General features: G+C 37.2%; 1 protein-coding gene and 1 long non-coding RNA gene across 5 annotated transcripts; both read left to right on the forward strand.

Annotated features, from left to right (window-relative positions):
* The first annotated feature begins 843 nt into the window (after nucleotides 1-843).
* LOC308705301 (uncharacterized protein) lies at nucleotides 844-4,490 on the forward strand. 4 transcript variants are annotated; one of them, XM_081390246.1, is made up of 4 exons: nucleotides 1,185-1,361; nucleotides 2,444-2,493; nucleotides 2,713-2,881; nucleotides 3,129-4,490. In XM_081390246.1, the coding sequence occupies exons 2-4, from the start codon at nucleotides 2,479-2,481 to the stop codon at nucleotides 3,209-3,211; spliced, it is 267 nt and encodes an 88-aa protein (XP_081246372.1). In that variant the 5' UTR covers nucleotides 1,185-1,361; nucleotides 2,444-2,478; the 3' UTR covers nucleotides 3,212-4,490. The 4 variants fall into 4 exon arrangements, 3 of the variants coding, with proteins under 3 accessions (XP_081246372.1, XP_081246373.1, XP_081246371.1); XM_081390247.1 differs by lacking the exon at nucleotides 1,185-1,361 and adding an exon at nucleotides 2,019-2,106 and having other exon boundaries at nucleotides 3,129-3,797; XR_014031898.1 differs by lacking the exon at nucleotides 2,444-2,493 and having other exon boundaries at nucleotides 844-1,361.
* Nucleotides 4,491-17,062: 12,572 nt separating this feature from the next.
* On the forward strand, nucleotides 17,063-19,774 carry LOC308705387. The gene is made up of 3 exons (XR_014031912.1): nucleotides 17,063-17,123; nucleotides 18,539-18,709; nucleotides 18,826-19,774. It is a non-coding gene; the product is annotated as an uncharacterized lncRNA (long non-coding RNA).
* Nucleotides 19,775-25,106: the final 5,332 nt, after the last annotated feature.

Genomic DNA, 25,106 nt, shown 5'->3' on the forward strand with positions numbered 1-25,106 from the left:
AACCCCAATAAAAGGGCAACATCACTTATCCTGCCACATAAGGAACCATAGAATTACTGTCAGTGAATGTGTTATTGAAAAGCTCAGTATATATAAACCAAATCCAGTTTAATGTACATTAAGGACTTCAAACATTTCTAAAATACACAAATGAAAACAATAAATATACAGAAGATGTTGCATAACTTTATTACTCAAATGTTTTGGAATGCCAACAATCGTGTAATGTAATAATGTTTTCAGATTTCATGTAAACAGTGAAGAGAATTAATATCAGTGACGATGATGATTTCACCTTTAGTGATCTGAGACGCACACTAAATTATTTTCCTCATTATTACACAGATCTTCATCTCTCTATTAATAGTGTTTTTAACAGGATCCAGGGCACATGAATATCTCCATTATTTAACACACTTAATATATAAACATTACTCTGGAAGCTTGTTTACGCCACTGAACAGAAAATAAAGGGAATAGTGACTTTTTTCTTTTCACAATTGTGAGTGTATAATCAGCATCATTCTTTTTGCGTAGGAGGAATTAAGGAATCAGGAACCTTTTCTGACCAAATGTTCTTCAAAGTGCCATAGGAAGTCTAACTTAAAAACACAAAATAGCTGAACGGTTGAAATAGCAAACTCAATTTCTCCATTTCTCATGAGGAAAAAGTGGAAGGAGCACTACAGATAACGTGACAGCAGCTATAAACATGACATGCACAAACAGTATTAACTCACTCACACTTCCTCACTCATTTGTTGTAGGAAAAAGTGGAAGTAGCACCACAGATAACATGACACCCATCCACAAACAAAACTGACTCACTCACACTTCCTCACCGAACATTTCTTAAACTTGAACTTAATTGAACAGTATCTAGACTATAGACTTATGTTGAACTCTATTCTTGCACAAACAGACGCTGTATTTAGCAGTACATAAAGTATGAAATGGAAACAGATCTGCATAGGGAGGAAAGAAAAAGGAAATATGTGGAAAACTTCTTTAACTAATTACATGTTTTTGTGGTTTTCACTAAACTCTCAGGTGTACAAGCTGACGCTGCAGTATATAGGATATATTTATTCATAAAAGTAGGGGAATACATAGCAAAACTACTCGATTTAGTGTGGCCCCTGTAATTGTCTCCACCCCTTGCAGTAGTTTTGTCACTAAACTCCAGTATCAAACAGTCAGCACACGAGTTAAAACCACAGACTGTAAGATTAAACTGAACTCTCCAGTGGCGACTGACTGTAGGATTCTCACTTCTTTATTTCAGCAAGACTTTATATTTATATGTTCAGTGTGATTTTACAAACACTCTGGATTGTTCTACATCTCTCTTCTTCTCACAGGTGAGATACAGGTTTCTAAATACATCATTTAATTTCTCATGTTACGTCTGCGGCGTATTTTCTTTGTGTTTTCATTTTCCCCTTTCTCGACTATCACAATTCTTAGGTTTCAGGATTGGTTGTTTATTACGTCAATCATCGACAAAACAGAAAAAAACTTTAATAGGCGACATAGGCTATGTTACACACCCTATTACCTCTAGACATCTTAAAGTTTCAGTATATAACTTTCACTCTACTAAAGCGTAAAAATACCATAATATGTTTGCATATATTGAGGAACCATGCTAAGATCTCTGAAAAACACTTCTACAGCAGTTATTTTACTCTGAAATGTGCGTTTCTAGGCTGGAATGTTTGTTATTGTTTTGGTCTGTGATTTTGCACGTTTCCAGTTTTCATTGTCCATGCGCTCGCTCCTGTTGTGTGTCTCAGACTGGCGACCCGTGTGAGTGCACCTGGGTTAGATTGGGCTAAGAATCTTCAGCCGATTCTAAAGATGTTATTGGTCATGTGAATCTCAGTACTGATTTCCTACACCAAACACTGATCCCTAAACCTACCCGTCATTGTGGCCTTAACCAATGAAATTACTGCAGGGCGGGATTTACGCTTAACTGGTTTGCGCCCAGTGGGATTTTTATTTATTTATTTTTTATAGAAAGATTAGATATTTAAACGGGATGATAGCAGGATAGCAAGGTAAAATATGGGAGAATCCCGGGAAAAACGGGAGGGTTGACAGGTATGTGAGTGTCGAGTCTGAGGAGGCGGGAGAAATGACAATCTATGATATTTTCTATGATAGGCAGTACTTATTTCAACCACTAGTTGTCATTCTTACAGACTGCACCTTTAAATAAAAATAACACTCATTATCGCTTATACTCTACAGAGGAGTATTTTTTCATGTGGATGACTGGATTATTTGCTACTTTAATCAGATATGTTTTAATTGCTGCAGCTTGTAAATTAATTTGTCTGTATATTCATTGTTTCATTGTGTATAGATGGAAATAGATAGTCAAGGGACTGTATTTAAGTTATGATGATGATAACCAGTTGTTGTTCTGTTGATCCAGTCGGAGCTGAAAAGTGTCGTTCTGATGAATCAAATATGATCAAACATGAGGTGAGAAGAGAAAGATGTTTATGATCAGGACTCACACATAAACTCACATTTCTATATTTGTCATTTGTCATCATCATTGATTATTGTGAATATTGTAGAGTTAATCTGAGATGCTGTAATAACACTGAGCTCATGCAGATGTTGATCAGGAGTTGATCTGATGTCTCGTGATATGATGTTATATCGCTTTAATGAAACTCTGTCTGTGTGATTGAACAGATTCAAATGAAGAGGAGAAAGAAAATCAGCAGAAATCACAGATCAGCAGAAAACAAGAAGACTGAGAGAAAAATGGAGGACAGAAATGAGGCACAAACCAGTGAATCACCAGAGGAAAGAGGACAGAGACTTGTGAGACGTGAGAGTATGGAGAAACTAAATCCAGACTGTGAGTGTTTGATTATTATTGAACTTCAATCCTTCATCATATTTTAGTTTTACTGTCAGATTTACTGTTGTTTTCTCTCCTGTTATAAAGTGTCACATTCAGACAAATTCATCAGACTGACTTTCAACAGTCATTAAACATTTACAGATTGTGTTTAATTGACAGAAAAGTTATTAAGAACATATTAAATCTATAAATTCAAAGTAATGTATATGAGAATAATCTGATATATATTTGTGATTTCTAGTGTCCTGTGATCCAGACGAGCCTGTAAAGTTTGATTCTGATGTCAAAACTGAGGAGAGATTCTCATCAAACCCTTCATCATGATCTCAAGATCATTATTTTCTCATCAGTTTTTAATAATAGCTACAAGCAAGTAATATTCACCTCATATTCAAGGCAACATTATATTTGATAGTGTTTGGATGTTGTCTTTAATGCATATTGTAAAGAGTTCTGATGCTGGACTGACTCGAGCCAATCACCTGAGCTGGAAATGTCACATGACCGACTCTAGAGCTGCAGGGAAATGACATCATGTCATCACTGATTGGCCGATAAATCAACACATTATTATATATACTGTAATATGAACAATTCTGCATAACACTGTAAGATAATATACTGTAATCATCTTTAATGTGTTCATTGTTTCTGCCTAAATGAATATGTGCCGTTAACCACTGTAACTCATGATTGTATTATCTGTAATTATGGACACATACTTATTTGACACAGTCTCTGATAACAGATCGATCTTAATTGTAATGTAGGAACGTTCATTTTCTTGTGAAGCTGCTTTGAAACAATATGTACTGTGAAAAACTCTATACAAATAAACGTAAAAGTCCAGTTTTATAATAAAACTAAACATGTGAAATAAAGCGGCTCCAGATTGCCCTTTGCCCCTGTCCTGCAGTCTCGTGTCTCCCTCTACAGGAGATCATCAGAATCACAGCAGAGTTAAAGAAGCTACAGATGAAAATGTGTTTTACAGCAACAAATGAAAACACTTCCAGATTTCAGTTCATCAGGGAATATGAAAATCAACAAGTTGTAATTTGAAGGGAATCATTATTGAAGTCAAACACAAAGATGTCAAATGTGCGTCACTATAAAATATGACTTCTGCTGTTTTGATATTATTCTGAAGGTTTGAATGGTTTGATCAGAATCAAGATCTCTTTAGTTCCAGTGAATTCTGTGACGCTTCCAGCTTTAATATCATAAAGCAGCCTGTGATTATGATGATGAGTTTATGACAGAATCACTTTTATTCTCCGCTTTCTCCATCATGTGCTTCATCTGTCGTTTCACACAGAAGATCTCTCTGTTTCTCTTTCTGATAGAGTTAGAAACAGGGAATAATGGATGTTCTTCCCAGAGACTGTGTTTCTGGATTCTTCTGTTAGCAGAAGCTGATGATGATGTTTCATATCAGGCAAATCTCCATCAGCTCCTGATTCAACAATATGACAAACTCAGATCACTCATACATGCATTACAATCATGAGTCTCAGTATAATGTGTTTTCCTCATTTAAAAGCGACTGAAAGATGTCATTTCTCTAGAAGATGAAAATAAATCCACACATTCATTCACACAGAACATACCTTAGTACTTCTTCAGATCAATATCTCCTCTGAATATCTGATGTGAGACGCAGCCGTATTGTTTCCTGAAGAGTTTCAAGAGTCTGAATGTTAAATGTAAAACTCAGATCTGATAAACTCCATCAGCTGCTCATTTAATCATCTCTGATTTATTAACACTGATTTCCATCAGCAGAACATTAGTGACTTTAACAGACGAACTGAAGCTGTTCAGAACAACAACAGATCAACACTTACTCAATACTCAATATCTACTGTTCACAAACACATCATAGTATACATTAAAGCAGAAGCTGCTAGAAGTTCAGTCATTCACACAACATGTAAAATCACATTATTATTTGTGAGTTGATAATGAATGACATTCAGTGAATTAAACTGAGAGAATGTCACTTGTTTCAAATAGAAATGAAGGCATTGTAAATAAATGTGTATGAGTGTGTGTTTTCTATTCCTCCTAACACACAGAATATGATCTGCAGTTTTCATCTTTGTCCACTAGATGTCAGAAGTAGATTTGAGGTGAAACTCAAAGGCCTTTAGTTTCAGGATCAGAGACAGTGAAGAGAAATCAGAGAATCTGATCTGAAGCTCAATGAGGATCATCATGTGTCTCATATGAAGCAGAAAGAGACTCTCATCTGATGTGAATCTGGAGGAGAAAGTGTCCCAGTAACGGAGGATAAACTCCACAGTCTGAGGATCATATCGAGATCTCTTCTACACGCTTAAAGAACAGATACGACCTTCAAACTTCAGCGTATCAGCAAATCACTTCAGAGATTAGAATGGCCTCTCAGTTTCAAGTCTCTTTATAAACCTCCCTGTTTTCTTTAGTATATTCATTCTTTTCTTTGGTTGGTTTTACTCATTTATATTTGAGTCTTATATTTGCTACTCCTGTTTGATTGCTCTTATTTTTTTATTATTTATTTGTCGTTATGCATGTTATATCTTCTTCTAAGCTTGTTCTTCTGTAAAGCACTTTGGTCAGCCTAAAGGGAGCTTCCTACTAAAGCCTCTTATAATGAGACGCTGCCCCAAAGTGATCATACAGGAGCGTATATTCCTGTTTCTTAAAGACCCACACAGAGAAGGAACACCATCAGCCTATAGAGACATAAACTGAGACATAATCTGAAGAGCACGTCCACCGGGGGAAACAACCCAACCCAGCCAGCAAACAGGTGTCTATTAGACGCTGAATAGACGTAAATCTTCAACGTATAATTACGACTTTTCAACGTTGAAAACAGGCCAATCTTCAACGTCTTGAAGGAATATGTAAAACTCTTTAAATTGATTTGAGATAATAATGAACATGGTTTGGTAGTTTGTATTTCTCAGTTATTTTAGCATGTATAACAGACTTATCCTGTCTTAGATGATCAGCTGAAAACATGTAGTCAAACAGTCCAGCCGAAACTACTTAGTTGAAATCACGTCGTGAACCAGTCCAAGGCGGACCGACTTATTTTCAACCATATTTCAACGTTGAAAGACGGTAATCGTTTACTGGGAACCGTCTCCATTGACTTTGTATTGTGTGAGGCTTCCTTCTTGTCATTTCTGACTTATAACAAAAACTAAACAATGTCTAAAAGGTGAACAGCAAACAAGCTAAAAACCCAGAAATAAGTTTTTGTAAACTGTTGACCCCAAAAACACGAGCGTTTAAGGAGACAAAAGTGGATCCAGGCAATAGACGTGAAGCATCAGCTGGAACGAATGGGTGAATTGTGGGAAACTCAGTATGCACTAAAAATACACGTGTGCAGAAAACATTTTGTCACTAGTAAGTCAAATATCTGAATGTCAGTTTTATATATTATATTTCTGTAAGATTAGCTAACCCTGTCCTGATTATGTTCCCCTCAGTGGGTGTAAGTCAGTTCTCAGAGTAATATGACACTGTCCCAATTGCCTGTATCCACTTTTGTGTTCTTAAATGCTCGTTTTGGGGGTTATTTCTAGTTTTTTGCTTGTTTTCTCTACACCTCGTCACATAGCAGCTTTTAGACATTGTTTTGTTTTTTGTTATAAGTCAGAAATATCAAGGAGGAGCTTCACACAATACAGAGTCAATGGAGAGGGCTGGATTGTTCTTTTCCCCCGGTGTGGCCTAAATGTGGTCTCTATCTTCGAGATCTTAGAGAGCGATGTTGCTGATATGAAGCTCAGGTGAGCGGACGCCTCAGAAGAACGAGTATCTGTAGCGAGAGGAGGACAAACAGGAGCATCTTAAAGACATCTTCATATCTCTGTCTAGCTGGAGCTCTACTGTACAGATACAGTATTCACACAGCAGAAGCTCAAAAGATCAATGAAAACTGTAAGACTGCAGAATCAAAGTGTGTGAGAGATCGATGATCAGCGGCACGTCTTCATGTTGGTCCTCAGGACTCGCTCCACAATGTCACGAATGACACACAACGGCTCAAAAGTGTTCGCTCTTGGTTCTAATGATGTGATCATACCAACTGTGCAGAATATGAGCCGTTCAGAAAAGTTCACAGTGTCATTGTTATAAAGAGCATCATGCTTGACCAGTGAGCATTGTGAGAACTCATGACTAATAGAAATATGTGTGCTGGGGCGCTGTAAAGGGGGGGTAAACGATGACGATTCTCGGGGCCCATGACTAAGAGGGGGCCCAGAGAAGCCCCCAATAAAATTGTGGTGCTAAAAAAAAATTTTTTTTTACTTACAAATACTTTAAAATACTTTAAATTATTCTATTTGCTGTTTCCTGGTGTCAATTTTTTTTATTTGTTTAGGAAACACAAACGTCCGTGGGCCCCTCTCCCCCTCTCGATTATCATAAAATGGTTCAGTCCGCCCAAATTGTATCCAGGCAACACAAATAAATATCAACTTGACGGAAGAGGAAGTGAAAATGCCTCAAATGCGCGTTGCGCGTGGCAAGCGCGCTCATAATGTAAGAGACGCCGGCGCGACCACAACATTGTCCAACATCAAATGTGCAAACGTAATAAGCGGAACGAAACTGGGCTACTCGTTATTGTGTGGTTGAAGGACCGCTTATCAGTTTGGACCAGTGCAGCGCGAGCGATCTTGATCAAGCGACATTGTTACACAGCGGTAATAAGAGATCCAGAAATAATTCATTTGAATTCACCACAGAAGTAATAACATCGCTGTGAGATCTAGTGAGAAACATTCACATTTCTCCGTTTTTAACGGATCAAACAGCGCTTGGAAGCCAGGAAGAAACATTGTGCCATGAATGAACTATCCAGTGTCCACAGATCAGCAACATTCACCATGGATTTACTGTAGTAACACTCACTGCAACCATGGAAGTTTGGCAGGAATAGTAGGCTATAATGCTTTCAAGTAACGTTACGTTGGTTTTATTTTGACATTATGAATACAATTGCTGCCCTCAAATGTTAATCTGAACTAAAAATAGACCTTTGTTTATAACTACTACAATATTAGGTTACATTTCATTTTTTTCCAAGGAGCTGTTTTGTTTATGCTCCTAAGAAGAGTCTATTATAGCTCCATAATTGGTCAAAGTGTGTTAGTTTTAATAAATAAAATAATAATAATAGAAAAAAAATTCTCTGGCATTTATTTCTTTTTGCTGTATCGAAAACGTACCAAACCGTGACACAAGTGTATCGTATTGAACCGAACCGTGAATTTTGTGAACCGTTACACCCCTACTATCTATATCTCTCTTACCTATCTGTCTACCCCTCTGAAGCAATGGTTGAAGCAGTTTGAATGCTGAGAAACTTTACTAAGACGATTTGAAAAGTTAGTTCATCTGTTTATTGTTATGAATGTTTGATATTTACCAAAAACATCACTTTGCAGTGTGTTGATGAATGAGTTTTTTTATAATAAATGTATTTTTAATTAAAACATTTGTTAGTATAAGTCATTATTGGGATTTGATCTGGTGTTTTACGACTGCATAATGGGTGCAATGTAGGTCTTAATTTTCATTAAAGTGGTCTTAAAAAGCTCTTTAAAAAGTCTTAAATTTGGGGTGATCAAACCTGGGGAAACCCTGGACAGAGGCAAAGGGTCGACAGTATGTTACCCAATATTTCACAAGAAAAGGTGGGTTTGTAAGTAGGCCTAAATTGTCAGTGGACCGCCCGTGACAATGATCGTAGCCTACGGCACTTTTCTGTGCGTACGCACGCTTTGTACATGAGGCCCCAGGTCTCTACGGTAGCATTTTTCGACAAGTTAGCACGTTTCGATAGAGCAGGGTGCAGCGGGTGCACGGCTTTGCCTCACATACATACAAATATAAATATATACAATATATGACACATGTACAGCTATGCACAGTATACATTATACAGTACTGAAGTAGTGCAGTATTACAGAGGACAAATTACGGGTGTGAACATGGGATGGAGTTCAATTGTCTGATTGACTTAAATATATGAGAATGATAGTCAAAATACCATAAACCATGATTTTATGTAAATTAATGTGAAAAAATTCTCAGCTGTGTTGGGGGCCCTGTCAAGATTCTTTTCATGGGGCCCAAAATCCTTAGCAGCGCCCCTGTATGTGTGGAAGAGTTGTAGAAAGGCTCAGGTTGAAACGGATAAAGTGCTGGTTCACTATAATGAACAGAAACCCTTGGCAGTGTTTGAGACTCTTGGGCTTCAGGCTTTATTCCACATGGATCTTGATGGATGAATTATGCCATATTGATAATGAAGCTTTGGCGGATGCTTTTGCTGTCAGGAAGTTTCACCAGTTTCTCACAGGCACATTTCGTGATTATTATGAACTATAAACCCTACACTGAGACTCCTGCACTATTCCCAGCCAATGCCATCCAAAAAAAAATGTAATTTGCAAAATAAAAAATTACGTTTTGACTTGTGTGAAAAAGAGTTAATGTGAATAATGGGAGATGGAAACACATTTGTTGAATAAATTCTGACGATAGCCGGTTCAGACTCTTCCTTTCAAGTATCTTATAATGCCTACAGTATACAGACAATATATTTATAACAATTTATAACCCTCATTTTTTATTCATAACCAGCCTTCCACTCAAACTGTGTAGAACAGTGGCGGCTGCTGGTCTTTCAAAGAGGGGAAGCTCATTTTTGGCCTACATCATAAAAATTGTCCATTTATTTACGTAAATTTGCGACGCCTCCCCACACGTCCCCACGATTGCCCACGAGCTTCTCCTCCTGTCCATACGGTAATCTCTCTACTGTGCGACAGAGAGTCGCGTGGGTATGACGCAATCGTTAGCCTATTTTTTTACAAAAACTGCTTCTATGGGGCCATAACGTAAGATACAAGGTAATGGAGCCTTTTATACATTTTCGTGTTTCTTTAGAAATAAATAATGGACAAATGGAGTCTTTAAAACGCCTCAGACGTAATGTTATTCGCTGTCAAAGTGACGCCAAAATGAATGGGAGTCAATGGGATGCTAACAGCAGGAGATGGTCTGCTAATCAATGGCGGCGCCCGGAGGAAACTTCAGTGTTTTCTGAAACATTAACATTAACTAATTCATTTTAATATTTATTTTATTCATAAAATAAACACCAGCAACAAAAAAATATAATGTTATAACACATGTATTCCTCCACCAAGCAATGTAGTTCCAAAGAGGTTGCCAAGCAACACACGCAGCAACAAAGAATCACAAAGGGCAGTTGCGTCAAAGAGTATAGAAGTAACAAGAGGCGAAACTCAATAGAACGTTCCATTGCAACAAACTCCCCCATGCGCAGAGCTGCAGCTCCGCCATCTTGGACTGAACGCAACACAGCTGTCATAGGATTGAACGATACCGGTTCAAATTCAAAAGCGGTCAAATGAACTAAAAAGTAGTTTCTAGTTTTTAATATCTATAGAGCAGACATCCCATGTCTCCCGGAAGATCCGGGAGTCTCCCGCATATTGATAGCGGCTCCCTGATGCCCACAAATTAGCTAAAATCACCCGAAATCTAGAGCGAGCGAGCGCGCGCGCGCAGCTCCAAACCATGTAACGTTAGAGCACACGGCAGAAAGGGTGAGGAAGTGAGATATCAACATATCAACCTAAAATATGGAACACAACTTGTTCTGATTTTTTGCTTTCATTTTCTTGCAGTTCTAAAGTAAAATATATTTTGTAATATATATATTTTATGTAAAATATAAATAATTATATTTTTAAATTTGTACATTTTAATAAACTCAAACTTATATAACTTTTTTCTGTTTCACTTTCATAATTTATTTCACTTCAACAATAATCTGACAAATTAAAACAAGACCAACCATAGGTCTAAATTCCAAAGCATTCTTGAATTAACGTTACAACCATTTAAGTTTGGATAGTGATTTATGCGAAAAAAGGTGACAGTTAACTTAAAGGGTTAATTTAGTGATAACAATGAATTAATAAAGCGGTCATTTGCCAGGTTAGGTGTTCATATATCTCTGAAAGTATGCGATTTAAAAAGCCCATTTCGAGTCTTGACAATTTCAACCAAATACATAACATTAGCAAACTGTTACTGCGGTTATGGGATAGCTTACATTTACGTTACAGCACCTGTAATCGTTGACGTTAGCTCACTTTAAAGTTAATAAAACCTTTTCTACTTTACCTCTCTGGATCTTTGGGGAATCTATGAAATGCTAGTTGATTGGTTGTACACTGGTAGTTGTTGCAGTTGATGGCAGAACACTTGTTTTTTTCTTTGTTTCCAATTATTTCCAGACATAATGTTAATGCTGTACAGTAGTTGTGCTAACGGTAAAGCCGTTGGTTCAGTCCAAAATGGCGGCCGCGCTACCGAAGCGCCACCTAGTGGCTGTTGTCAAAACTGCAACGGAGTTTCGCCTCTTGTTACTTCTATACTCTTTGGTTGCGTAATGCGTAATACTAATGTAATGCCTCACATGTGTGTGTTTGTGAGGTCGATAGGCTTGTTCAACTTGAACTGACGCTGCACCAAGGGGGTAATCCAGTACCCAGGAAGCATAGCATAGCTCTATGGGGGCAGCCATTGGCTAGCAAGCCATCACCTGCTGTTAGCATTCCATTGACTCCCATCCATTCATTCAATCGGGGGGACGTAGAGGCAAAATGACAAAATAATTAATCAGAATACCTAGTTTCTCCTGCTCCTAGCTCATGGACAGCTCCTACTCACACTCTCCGTCTCTGCAGGATTCGGAAGGGAATGATTCAGATTTCTCTCGGCACAGCTACTAGAAGACAGACGGGTTGCTCACGTCACATCCACGTCGTCAAGCTCAGTTTGAGTCTGCACAGTCGCTCAGCCATCAGGAAGTGAGTGCTTCTAATTGACTTCACTTTTCTCCGTTGAAGTCTATGGGGTCGCTGTGTCCATTTATTTTACTGTCTATGCGCTGCACACAGTGTGCAAACTATTTTCAAAGGAAAGTAGCTAACGCCTTCCCTAAAAGTCGCTAAATGTCGCTAGATGACGTCATACTTCAATTAGCATATTCATGACGTCATCGGGTTGTACTTGCGCTCTGCCTGCCTAATGTGTTTTCTCTCTAAATTAATGCTCACATACTGTATTTAATATAATATATGATATATATTATAGATTATGCTGATCTGCACTATAAAGAGAAGCAGTTATTAAAATAAAAATAATACACTTGTGGTGTAAAGTGTTCAGGGTTTGAGACGTGAGAATATTACGGGTTACAAAAAGAAATATGAATAAATCTGTTGAGTGTGAACACTGTGAATGGTTGGTGTTTAAGACCAGACACACTAAAATAAAGCAGAACAAATAATAAAATACTGCACAGACTGCATAAAGATCACGGTGATTGTGATGATTTGAGGATACAGTGACTGTATGAAATAATGACTGATAAATCAGCTGATATTTAACTATTAATTTACATATATAGCCACTCTGGAGTAAACCGTGATGTCATCGTCCAGATCAGTTCAGTTCTCATATAATGGTGTTAATGCAGGCAAGAATACAGTATGAAGAAAATGTTTGTCAATCCATAAGGGTGTTTATGAGTGTTTGTGCCAAAGATTTTTTGGCCTGATAATATCTTCTACAGTAAGTTGAATGTTTAATAAATACCATTTATGGAAACCTTACACAATCTTCCTGTTCAGTGCAGATATATTACATTTTATTTCAGTGGTTTTAAATATTCAGGTAGACTTGATTTAATCTTGCTTAAGTAACTCTGAAGTGCAGCAGCTTGCCTGAAGTTTGAAACACATATCTCCTGATAAACTGTACAGGTAACAATGACAGAAATCACACAGACACAACAACTAAAACATCTGGTGGATAACAGGAATACACCTGAACCACCCCCGTTTCCGGTTTCAAGTTACATTTACCGAATGACGACGAGTCAACAGACAGAAGAGACTGTACAATGGGCAAAAAAGTGAACTGGGTGTGGAAGGGCGGCCGCTGCTGTTCCTCCCCCAACATATCCAACCCTACAACCCAACCCTAATTCATGTCAAAATTGACAAATTTGAAAGAATCACATGAGTCATACTTTCAGTATCTTTGAGCACATATTATCTCCTGTTACACTTCTGAGAGTTGGTTTTAAACCGATCTATGCGAGATCCCAGAGGAAAAAATGTATTGCTCAGTGTTGCTTTCCCAAAGCTCAGGACAGGAGTCTTAGTTGTGATTCTCATATATCTCTAATTTCATTTCAGATGTTTCTCCTAAAATCCCTTAAGAGAAATAAAAATATACACAAATGAGACATAATATTCAACAGAATAAGAGGCAAAAACTGAGACTGTGGAGAAGAAACATCTCTTCTTATGCGATCTCTTTCAAGACTCCATTATAGGAGTATTTTATTGCTCAGATGTTGCTCTTTTTAAGCTTATAGGAGACTTAGTTGTGATTCTCAGATATCTCTTATTTTAGAATCAGCAGTGTCTTTAGGAGAAATAAAAGTATAGGCATAAATGAGACATGAGAAAGTTCTGAGAGAAAGAAGTACAAAATGAGAATGGGCTGTGAAAAACATGGGAGATCTCTTTATTGCCTTGCAAAGGTTGCTCTTTTTTATTATTATTGTTATTTTTTATGACATTTGGGTTTTTCACCTTTAAAGGTGCCATAGAATGGATTATTTTATTATTTTAAAATAGAAGTTAGTTCATGCATTCATGACCTCGAGACTAGATTACTGTAATGCTTTATTAGCTGGTTGTCCTGCATCCTCAATAAACAAGCTACAGTTAGTCCAAAATGCCGCCGCTAGAGTTCTAACTAGATCAAGAAAATATGACCATATAACACCAATTCTGTCGTCTCTACATTGGTTACCTATAAAGTTCCGTATCAATTACAAAGTATTGCTACTGACCTATAAAGCCCTAAATGGTTTAGCTCCCGTGTATTTAACGGAACTTCTATCGCCCTATAATCCATCGCGCTCTTTAAGATCACTAAATTCGAGGCTTCTGGTCATTCCTAGGATATCTAAGTCCACTAAAGGAGGGAGAGCGTTTTCACATTTAGCTCCTAAACTGTGGAATGGCCTTCCTGATATTGTTCGAGGCTCAGACTCGCTGTCCCAGTTTAAAACTAGATTAAAGACGCATCTCTTTAGCCAAGCATTCACATAATACTTACATTTTATACTACAGTTGAATCAGATTGAATGCATTAATATTGCGAACAGCAGCTACGCTAATTATTTCCCATTTGCTTTTCTGTTGTTATCTCGGGACGCTAGTCCCGAGGTACAGTAAATGCAGATCGTCAGCTCCAGTTTGTATCCAGCCTCTCATGGAAACTACAGATTCTCCAACACCCGTGCAGAGACGACTCGGCGCCTGTGAAGAGACGACTCGACGCTGGCGATGTTTATGCCCTAAATCAATACATGATTAACTAACTGTATTTCTCAATGTACATTTCTGAAATGCACTTTCTGTAAAGCTGCTTTGAAACAATATGTATTGTGAAAAGCACTATACAAATAAATTTGAATTGAATTGAATTGAATTTTATAATGTTTCCTGGGGTGCCCTTATAATGTTAGTATGTTTTTTAGATAAAAATTTGTTATAATTTAGAAATAAAAGGCATATTTCCTAGCCTGATTTCATCCATTGATTGAACACTCTGTTTGAAGGGGCGTGTCTGTGTGAGACTTCAGAGTAAACGCCCTCTGCTGTGATTGGCTGACATGCTTGCATATGAAATATCTGGCATTACATGTAGAGCTATCTGGAAAACTTTTACTATTACAGCTATTATACGTTTTTACTATTACAGCTATCGGGATTAACAAATCATGATAAGTTTTTTAAGTATTTAGATCTATTCCCATCACATAAAAGGTTGCAGTGATGAGCATTGAGCAGATGACAGCCTGTTGATCGCGTGAATGAAGATCTTATCACTGCAACGTGATCTACTGATGCATAAACAGTGTTGAACGACTTTGAGAGAAAGATTATCTGTCTGAACTTGAACAATTACACATCAGAAATTCACATAACCCACTGGTTCTCCAGAGGCTCGGATGAAGGAACTAAAAAAATATGTTTGTGTTCATTTGTACATCCAAACACTGAGCAACTGCCATGCTTCGTTCGCACGTTTGCAAACCACGATGTCTCTCGGGGAAAAAACAATATCGTGCTGGATCTAGATAACACAGTGTAAATTATTGTTAATAAAATCACTACTTACCGCTTGCGGGAATATAACGTTAGTTGAAATTGCCCCCTTCGTCTGTTTGAGACGCCAAGAGAAGCCTGGCTGCTTGATATTGTTCCAGGTTAGAAAAACAGTCCGTGGTGAAATGGACAGAGCAACTAACAACTTCGAATTAAACTGTAGCGGTATCCGATTATAGATAGATTATAGATAGATCTGCCATTTTCCCTATGATCCTCCTCCTGCTTGTTTCTTCACCTGCAGAACTTCTGATGATTCGGCTGTGCAGTTCCGCCTGGCATTGAACATGGGCTGGCATATGCAAATTTTTGGAGGCGTAGGCTACATATTAATGATCCCGACTGTTGCGTCACAGTCGGTGTTATGTGGAGATTCGCCTGTTTTTCAGGGGTGTTTTTCAAAAACGAGATTTAAATAAGAAAGAGAAAACTATGGTGTTTGAGACTCACTGTATGTCATTTCCATGTACTGAACTCTTGTTATTTAACTATGCCAAGATAAATTCAATTTCACATTCTAGGGCACCTTTAATGGACAGGACAGTGTGAGGAGAGGTGAGGTGGGAACGTCCCTTTAGCTGGGACTCGAACTCCTGCTGTCTATATATATATCTAATAATGCAAATACTGAAAATATCATTTAAAAATCATTATACATTTCAGAATATTAAGGATTATTAATTTAAATTTATATTTAATGCCTAGCATTGTATATGCAGCACATTTTCCAAACACACTAAAAACATAAATGAGGTTATTAACATAAAATCTTAATAAAATCTTATTAAATTAAAATTAACCTCACTACTGAACTGGAAAAAGTTCACTCGCAAAACTCTCCAATTACACGTGAACTGCTCTCAAACACAACTTTCCAATGAACTTTCATTGAGGCAAATAGGTTTTTTAGTATCTGACTCCAATAGAATAAACCTTACTGCATTAAAGTTGTTATTCTTTTACCTCTTATCTAAAGGTAAAAGTGTTTCTTAAAGGACAGAGATGGGTCCCACCTAGTACCAAGTGCAATCCTACATGAAATTCATCTGGGCAATTAACATGCGTCCATTATGGAACCCGCGGACAATCCTATCCATGGGGCCCATTTTCAGCCCATTTCATACCCATATAGGCCCCACATACAAATGTTGGCTGGGTCAGAGCTGATAGGAGAACAGAATGTTTAAATGATGACAGTAACAGGACACCTGTGTGGTGGTAAGGAGTGAGTTGTGAGGGTGGAGGCATGGGGGGCGGGCCCAGTTGTGAGGGTGGAGGCACCAGTTGTGAGGGTGGAGGCATGTAACAGTAACAGACAGTAACAGGACACCTGTGGGTGGTAAGGAAAGAGAAAGCCTTTGGCCTGGGTGTGTCTGATTCTTCACAAACCTGTTTGGAATGCAGGAATTCCAAAGCCCCTGTCGTTGTTGCCATGAGTCTTGTGTATCAGATAAACATTACTGTGAGGAGGAAGACTGTTTTTATGGTGTTTAATGTGGGTGTGTCAGTTTGACTTCGCCCCTCTGTTGCCAGTAAAAAAGAGCAGAGCAGACTCTGTATTCAGTGTATTCTTCTGTATCTACAGTTGACACTAGGACTCTCACTGCATGGCTTTATCTTTATAGTCATCTCTCTTCTTCTCAGGTGAGACACATGTTTCTAAACACATAATTTAATTATTCATTCAAGCCTACTTTACTTTACTGAGGAGCTTTATATTCTGACTGGATTATTTGCTATTTTACCATAAATGCTTTGATCGCTGCCACTTGTAAATTATTGAATGTTTGTAATATTGTAAAAGTGTACACACTGTTTGTCTCTTAATTCCTCTTCATTGTTTAAATTAGATGTAAATCAGGAAGAAACACATGAAGACATAAAGAGTGAAAACATTGTGAAGAGCAGCAGGAGTGAACACAGATCAGACTGTGAGTAGAATAATATCAGTAATTATATATATATTTATAATCTAAGACTAATATCAGTATAGTTAAACCATGTGAAAACAATCTTGAGCTATCTATTTATGTTTAGCATGAAAGGCTTTAATAGCTGACACACATAACCAGTGGCGGGCGGTGCATTTCGCACCTAGGCCTTCAGTGGTGTCATACCTGAATAAATCCACCGCTTAATATGCTTTTAGTAGCGCACAGACTCTTCATAATTGTGAAATTGCTGTTTTATTTTGCACCGGCAGTTATAGGGTTAATGCGGTGAGTTCGGAGAAGGCCGGGTATGAGAAACGAGTAAGTTAGGCTGGTGCGTTCATGTTTTTTTGCGTTCAGATTAAAAAGTTCAGAAACGGAGCCTCCCTTGTCTGTCGTTCTTCAGACGTTACAAAAGTATGAATGTTTAAAAAAAAAAGTTTCGATCATAAATTTACTAGAAAAATTTAAATCATACTTAGCACAGAAAAAATGGGGTTAAAATAAGCATTATAGGCTACTCATCAGGCTACTGATTATTTTTGGACAAAATCCATCCTTATTTCTTTCCTCAAGAAGACTTCAATTACTCTGTTGAACAGGATATCTGTGCGTTTCAGTTCCAACAATGACTTTTTGACTTTTGCCTTCAAAATCAGACATGGCATACACTACAGTCAGTTAATTCTGTTTTTACCCGGACAATAGTGTTCTGTGACTCTGCGTTAAGATGGATTTTTTCCTGGTAGGTTTAAAACTGCTGGGGGTCGAGGTGGGAGAGAAACATTCATTTGTGGGTTGAAAAACTATCAAAATCAATAGTGATATATTTTAGTTTATGCAGTTCGTTATATATGTGTTTTGCTAGCTCTGACTACTAGTAATAGTACATGCTCTTCTGACCATCCAATCAAAGGATGTGAAAATGCCGATGTTATTGTACGCCTGTTAGATGGACATGGACCTGTTGCAGTCAAATTGAAATTTGATTGGCTAATTAAACCTAACTGATTATCTGATTGGTTAAAGCAACCATTTAATTAATTTTAAGCTACAGGCGCCCGCACTATTGATTCTGAAGGCTTCAAGGCACATTTCTGATGACTGAAATATGATTGGATAATAGCTCTAACATAACTACTGGAACCAGCGCAACCAAGAGAAAAGCTATGAAATTAACGAGAATGTACTATAGGAAATAATTTAATACACATTAATGGAAAAAATATATTAAAGCACAGTCAGTGATTCTGATAGTGTTTAAGCCACATAGAAAGCCTTGCTGGCCCTGACGGTCCACCACTGCTAATATTATACAGCTATAACACGAGTGAATCTATGATCTGAGTCTATATCATCAGTTCAGTCACTGTATTATAATTATGATGATAACGGGTTGTTTTCTTCATTTACAGTCTCTGTTGATCCAGTCGGAGCTGTAAAGTGTCGTTCTGATGAATCAAATATGATCAATAGATCATCAACAAATTCTGTCATTGACAGAAATGAGACACAAACCAGTGAATCACCAGAGGAAAGAGGACAGAGACGTGATAGACGTGAGAGTATAGAAATAATGCCAAACTGTGAGTGTTTGATTATTATGGGACTTAATTTAATCTTTCATAACATTTTAGTCTGTTTTAAATTGAGAACATAATCCATATATGATGATAATCTGATATATATTTGTGATTTCTAGTCTCCTGTGATCCAGACGAGCCTGTAAAGTTTGATTCTGATGTCAAAACTGAGGAGAGATTCTCATCAAACCCATCATCATGTTCTCAAGATCATCATCATCATCACTGACATCCATCAGCAGCTGAAGACCTGAACATCTTCATCTTCATCATCTTCATCATCACTGACATCCATCAGCAGCTGAAGACCTGAACATCTTCATCTTCATCATCATCATCATCATCACTGACATCCATCAGCAGCTGAAGACCTGAACATCTTCATCCTCATCATCATCTTCATCATCATCACTGACATCCATCAGCAGCTGAAGACCTGAACATCTTCATCATCATCTTCATCATCATCATCATCACTGACATCCATCAGCAGCTGAAGACCTGAACATCTTCATCATCATCATCATCTTCATCATCATCATCATCACTGACATCCATCAGCAGCTGAAGACCTGAACATCTTCATCTTCATCATCATCTTCATCATCATCATCATCACTGACATCCATCAGCAGCTGAAGACCTGAACATCTTCATCTTCATCATCATCATCATCAGATTATAGACTCATGAACAGTGTATTTCTCAGATTCTCCTGATGTTGCTGATAAACTTCACTGACAACAGTTTCACACCATGAACATTTAATCATCTTCATCTTCATCTTCTTCACACACAGGCTCGTTTCACACAATATTTTGCTCTGCTCATTTAAGACTGCAAAATGTGTATTTCTATTGCACATTTCATGCATCTTTGTTTATTTAAGATTAATGTATATTTTGTATATATTTCTGTATATATTTTTATATCTAAATTTTGTACGACAAAGCTAGACAGAAGTCTGCCGTTGTATTTTGAATTGTTCAGTATATTTCATCTGGACAGTTTACATATTTAGAAATGTTTACAAATGTATACAATTACCAAGCAAGTAATATTCACTTCATATTGAAGACAGCATTAAATGTTACAGTGTTTGGCCAAATCTTGTGTTTGACTTCTTGAACTTGTGTGTATTTTTCTGGCTTTAGTCACATGGCATTAATACTGTAGTTCAGAGACTGACTAAATCTAAAGGGTCAGTGGACCTTTAATAAAATATTACGTATAATAAGATGATATACATTGTTTCTGGATTCATCTGTTAGCAAATGCTTCAAATTCGGTCATAAATCCATTACAAATAATAATAATACACATAAAAATAAAAAGTTTCCTTAATAAAAAGCAACTGAAAGATGATATTTCTATGATGATGATTATTTCTGTACGGAAGATGTTTTAGAAAATGTCAGAGATGAAAATACAAATAATGGTTAAAGAATAGAGTTTGGTTTGACGTTGATCTTCAGATGAACTAGATCAGTGTCATTAATGTAACAGGAGATCAGCTGAACCTGTGACTAAACCGTTCTTAGGCTTTCGTTTGTTTTAGGGAAACACAGTCGATCATGACTTGACTATTTATGAACCGTCATCTGATTGTTTAAAGCACTTTTATCAGGCATGTTGATCTACAGGTTTAAACGCCTTGTTGGCTGTGGTTGATCAGTACATATTTCATAAGCTTTCATGTATATCACACTTTAAGTTAATAACAGAAACATTATTTATGACCCACAAAAGCAACACACTTGATGTAATGAAACTGTCTTGCTTCAGGCCTCAATATGTAGCCTATAGATTTCAAAATGTAAAAATACAATTAAATGTATTTAAAACTAAATTAAAGATCAGCTGTGACTCCAAACTTATGTAATCCTTGAGATATTTATGTGAAGAAACATTTATTTAAACAAACATGAAAGTGTGTTTAAATAAGACAAAGTGTGTCTGGAAGTGCTTCTGTTTTTAACCTGTTAATGACCTTTCTAGATGTTTGACACTGAAACACAAGAGATGAATCTGGATCTGTTATATTACAGGACTAGTGTTAGTTTAAATATATAATCAGCTTTATGAGGATAGAACTGGTTTTAGAGAGAAGGAAAGAGTTCATGACACAAATTTGATGATTTTAAGGTGATGAAAAACATGTATGAAAGAAATGAAAGGTCAAACACACACACACACACACACACACACACACACACACACACACACATACACACACACACACACACACACACACACACCAGAATGTCCCTTCAGCCCTGTGATAGTGGAGTGTCGCCCTCTGCAGGAGATTACCAGGATTACAGTTAAACGAGTTTTAAAGGAATTGTAATTGTATTTTAAAGGAGAACTCCGGTCAATTTTAACATTGAGCTCATTTTTTTGTACATTTGGAGTGCTGGAATACAGAGAACAACTACAAAAATCGGTGTTGCCTACACCGAGTTATTCTCTTTTAAAAATTTGCACCCTGTTGACTTCAATGGGGCAAGTACTAAACCTGCTTTTAGCCTCTTAACATCCTTGATGTGTCATTACAAGTGCACAGAAAATGTGAGTGATTTCTTCTGAGTGAACACGAGTGAATCTGACTGCAGTAGATGTGAAAGAAATGTATAAAAATTATGTTATTTAAGCCAGCGCAAATACCTGTGTTTACATCCTGTTTTCGGTTTAAGTCCAAAGTAGTCGATTGCCGAGTTCACGCGCGTGATCATAGGTAACTAAACCTATGCGCGTGAACTCGGTAATCGACTACTTTGGACTTAAACCGAAAAACAGGATGTAAACAGGTATTTGCGCTGGCTTAAATAACATAATAGAGAGAAGGAAAGAGTTGATTACAAAAATTTGATGATTTTAAGGTGATGAAAAACATGTATGAAAGAAATGAAAATGTGGATTAATTATAAGTATGTACAGTATAATAAATAAAATGCAATGTAAGATAATTAAGACAGTTTCAACTTGCATAAAGAAATAAACTATTGACTGTATAAGTAAATATTCTGCATAGCAGTGATTTAAACAAACTCTTATTCTTTAAACTCTTCGGTAACACTTTATTTCGATAGTCCACTTTAGACATTCTATTAACTATAAGTAACTTTGCAACTACATGACAACTATCTCTTATTAGAGTAGTAGTAGACTGTATGCTTAATATCTGCTAACTCCTTATTTTGATCCCAACACATATTCTACTGACTATAAGTAACTTGGCAACTAAAAGTCAATTTATTCTCGTAACCCGAACCCTAACACCAAACCCTAACCTAACAGTCTACTAAGAGTCTACTAATACTCTAATGAGAGTTAGTTGACATGTAGTTGCAAAGTTACTTGTAGTTAGTAGAATTTATATAGTGGACTATTGAAATAAAGTGTAACCATCTCTTCTTTATTATTACCTGAGCTCTCTGACCTTCATATAATACAGATTTTACTAGTAATTATTTCTATATGTCACATTCTAAAACTGTTGCAAAATATATGAATAGGTATAGCAAAGTCAACAGGCAGTCGTATGTGCTAAAGTGTTTCTGGAAACCGCTTTAGAGATTAATATTTAAAAAATACAGCTCAAATATCCAATAAACCCTCACTACATTACATTTGGGTAATTAAAAAACGTATAAAGGTACATGTAAATATAATTAGACATCATAAATAAAATAAAAATACAAACAACTGAATCTCCTTATGACTCAAACTCAGTGTTAAAGGTCAAACACACACTCAGAGATTCACACACACACTGCTCAGAGATTCACACACACACTGCTCAGGGTTTCACACAGAAAACATTATAATAAACTGAGCACAACATCTGCTGGCCAGTGAGTGTCAGTGATACTCAGTGTCAGTGGCGGCGCCAGGGGGGAGCTAGGTGGTGCTGTAGCTCCCCCTATAATAGCCATAGCACCTGCCCAGCACCCCCAAGAAATGTCTGTAATTTATTATATTTATATTTTAATTTCATGTTTAAATAGTCTTTTTCATGTTGTTAAAAATAGGAATTAAATAATAATTTAAAAATCGCAAGCGGACGCGCGCGGGCGTCGTGATATCTATGGTCGTGAGCACTGAGCGAGCAGGAACTAGTAACGTTAGTGAGTTGTCGTCAAAATAAAGCAAAAAAGCTGTCGGGGACTAAAAATAGAAAAAAGGAGATGGCATGTCAATTGTTGCGACAGCAGCTACTGTAAATAAGTGGATGGTGATTCAGGCAACAGGTAGGATTTAAAGTGTGACGTCCAGGCATAGACTACTGGCTATCGGGACTACCGGGAGATTCCCGGTGGGCCGACGTGCTTTTTGGTCCGATACATCTCATACTTTTTTTTTTTTTTCGTCTTAACGGCCCATAAAACTCGTACATCGGCGGCCCATTCATTTTGTTTTGCTTAATTGTGTAAAGTGCCGGTGTAATGCATTGATCAAAAAAAGTCAGCATTCGTTTTTTTCTGACACCCCATGAAACACATAGATCAGCGGCCCATTGTTTTTTTTTTTTTTTGATTGACACTGGGCTGGCCCAATCGCATCTTAAATATGAAGTATAGAAAAATATACTCTTTCAAGTATAGAAATTAGTACAATAATGAAAGTTTATTTTATTTTTCAGTGCATTTGTTTTACAAAATATGGCTATTAGGCTACTATCATGGGATTAATATTATAACTATTATTATGTAGTAGTGTAATGTAGACTGACACCAACTAAAAGAGGTTTGAATTTTTCTTTGTTTAATTTGCACACTGAATAATTTGCACACTGAATATGGGTTGGGGCTTTTAATTTAACTCTCAAAGTGCACCAGATTGATGATGGCCAAAATTGTTGCTGCATACCCCTCTGACACTTTCATTATATATATACAGTATATGCTTATAGTCGTGGAACGAGTATAGTTAATGCGGGCGTGTACGCATGTGTAGCCTATACCAAGGGTGGTCCGATGCGACCTTCATAATGAAACGCCCCCAAAATTAAAAGCACCTTCTCTTAAGTGTTGAGCATCCCCATAGCACCTGCAACAGAAAATCTCTGGAGCCGCCACTGCTCAGTGTGTCAGTGTACATGTATTATGTACACAAATATGAACATTATTTTACATGTTTAACCTTGAGTCCTGTGAGTGGAGTGTCGCCCTCTGCAGGAGATTACCAGGATTACAGTTAAACCAGTTTTAAAGGAATTGTAATTTTATTTTAAGGGAAGCATTACTGAAGTCAAACTCAAGGATGTCGATTGTAAAAGTCAAACAGCTCATTATATCAGATCAGTCCGGCTGTCTCTGTGTTATATTGTACAGTGACGCATTGCTGCCACATCCATATTCTTTTTTTCACTCAATTATGTCATAATAACGAGATCTTATGTCGTTAAAACGACATATTTTCTCGTAATAACGAGATGTCGTTAAAACGATATATTTTTCTCGTAATAACGAGATCTTTATATGCCGTTAAAACGACATCTTTTTCTTGTAATAACGAGATGCTATGTCGTTAAAACGACATATTGTCTTGGCCTTATAAGGACATGTGTAGTCATGTACAAAATATGCCTTTATTATAAAATTGATAGCCAATCATGTCTTTATCATACATCTATGTTCAAAAAGCTGAAGAAATAGCAGCCCCGAATGGACATTCATGTTAAAAGATCAAATTCTGTACACACCTTATTAATAGCAGATGAGCCCAGAATACGAACATTAGCCGCTTTCCGACCGGAGGAACCTTTTCACAGTTCCTAGAATTGGCTATAGTAGGCTACCCGGATGTCGGCGTGTTCGCACCGCAGGAACTAGGAACGATTTTAGTTCTAGGAACTCCATTTATAGGAACTAATTTAGGTCCTACTTCAGAGTCGGGTCTAAACCAGCACTATAGGAACTATCCGTGACGTTAGTGTACGCTGATTGACCGAACGCACGCGGAACACCAGCACCCGCCATTTTTAAAACAGCTAGAATGTAAACACACAGATTATAGCCTATATATTTACTCCATAAACTAACTATACAAACATGGAAAACAGTGATAGATGGGTCTCTAAACCTTAAATGCTGAAGAGAAAATCCAACGCAACTTTGAGGGGACCAAGCCAAACATGATTAATGTAGGCTAATAACCTTTTTTCATATACTGTCTACTTTCTATAACAGTTCTATCTAATAAGATATTAAACAGTACTGTTAGACAGATCGCTAACTAATAAACACAGAGAATGCGAGCATTGTTTGCTCTGGCGTTCTCAGCGCCGCCAAAATAAAGGTCCGTCGCGCCGTCAAAATAAAAGTCACCGTGCTTGCGTCACTCCCTTACCCCTCCTACTAGTTCCTATGGCCACTTGGCCAGTGCGAACGCAAAC

Source organism: Scardinius erythrophthalmus (genome assembly GCF_964197995.2).
Source record: "Scardinius erythrophthalmus genome assembly, chromosome: 17".
In the NCBI taxonomy this organism is placed as follows: domain Eukaryota; kingdom Metazoa; phylum Chordata; class Actinopteri; order Cypriniformes; family Leuciscidae; genus Scardinius; species Scardinius erythrophthalmus.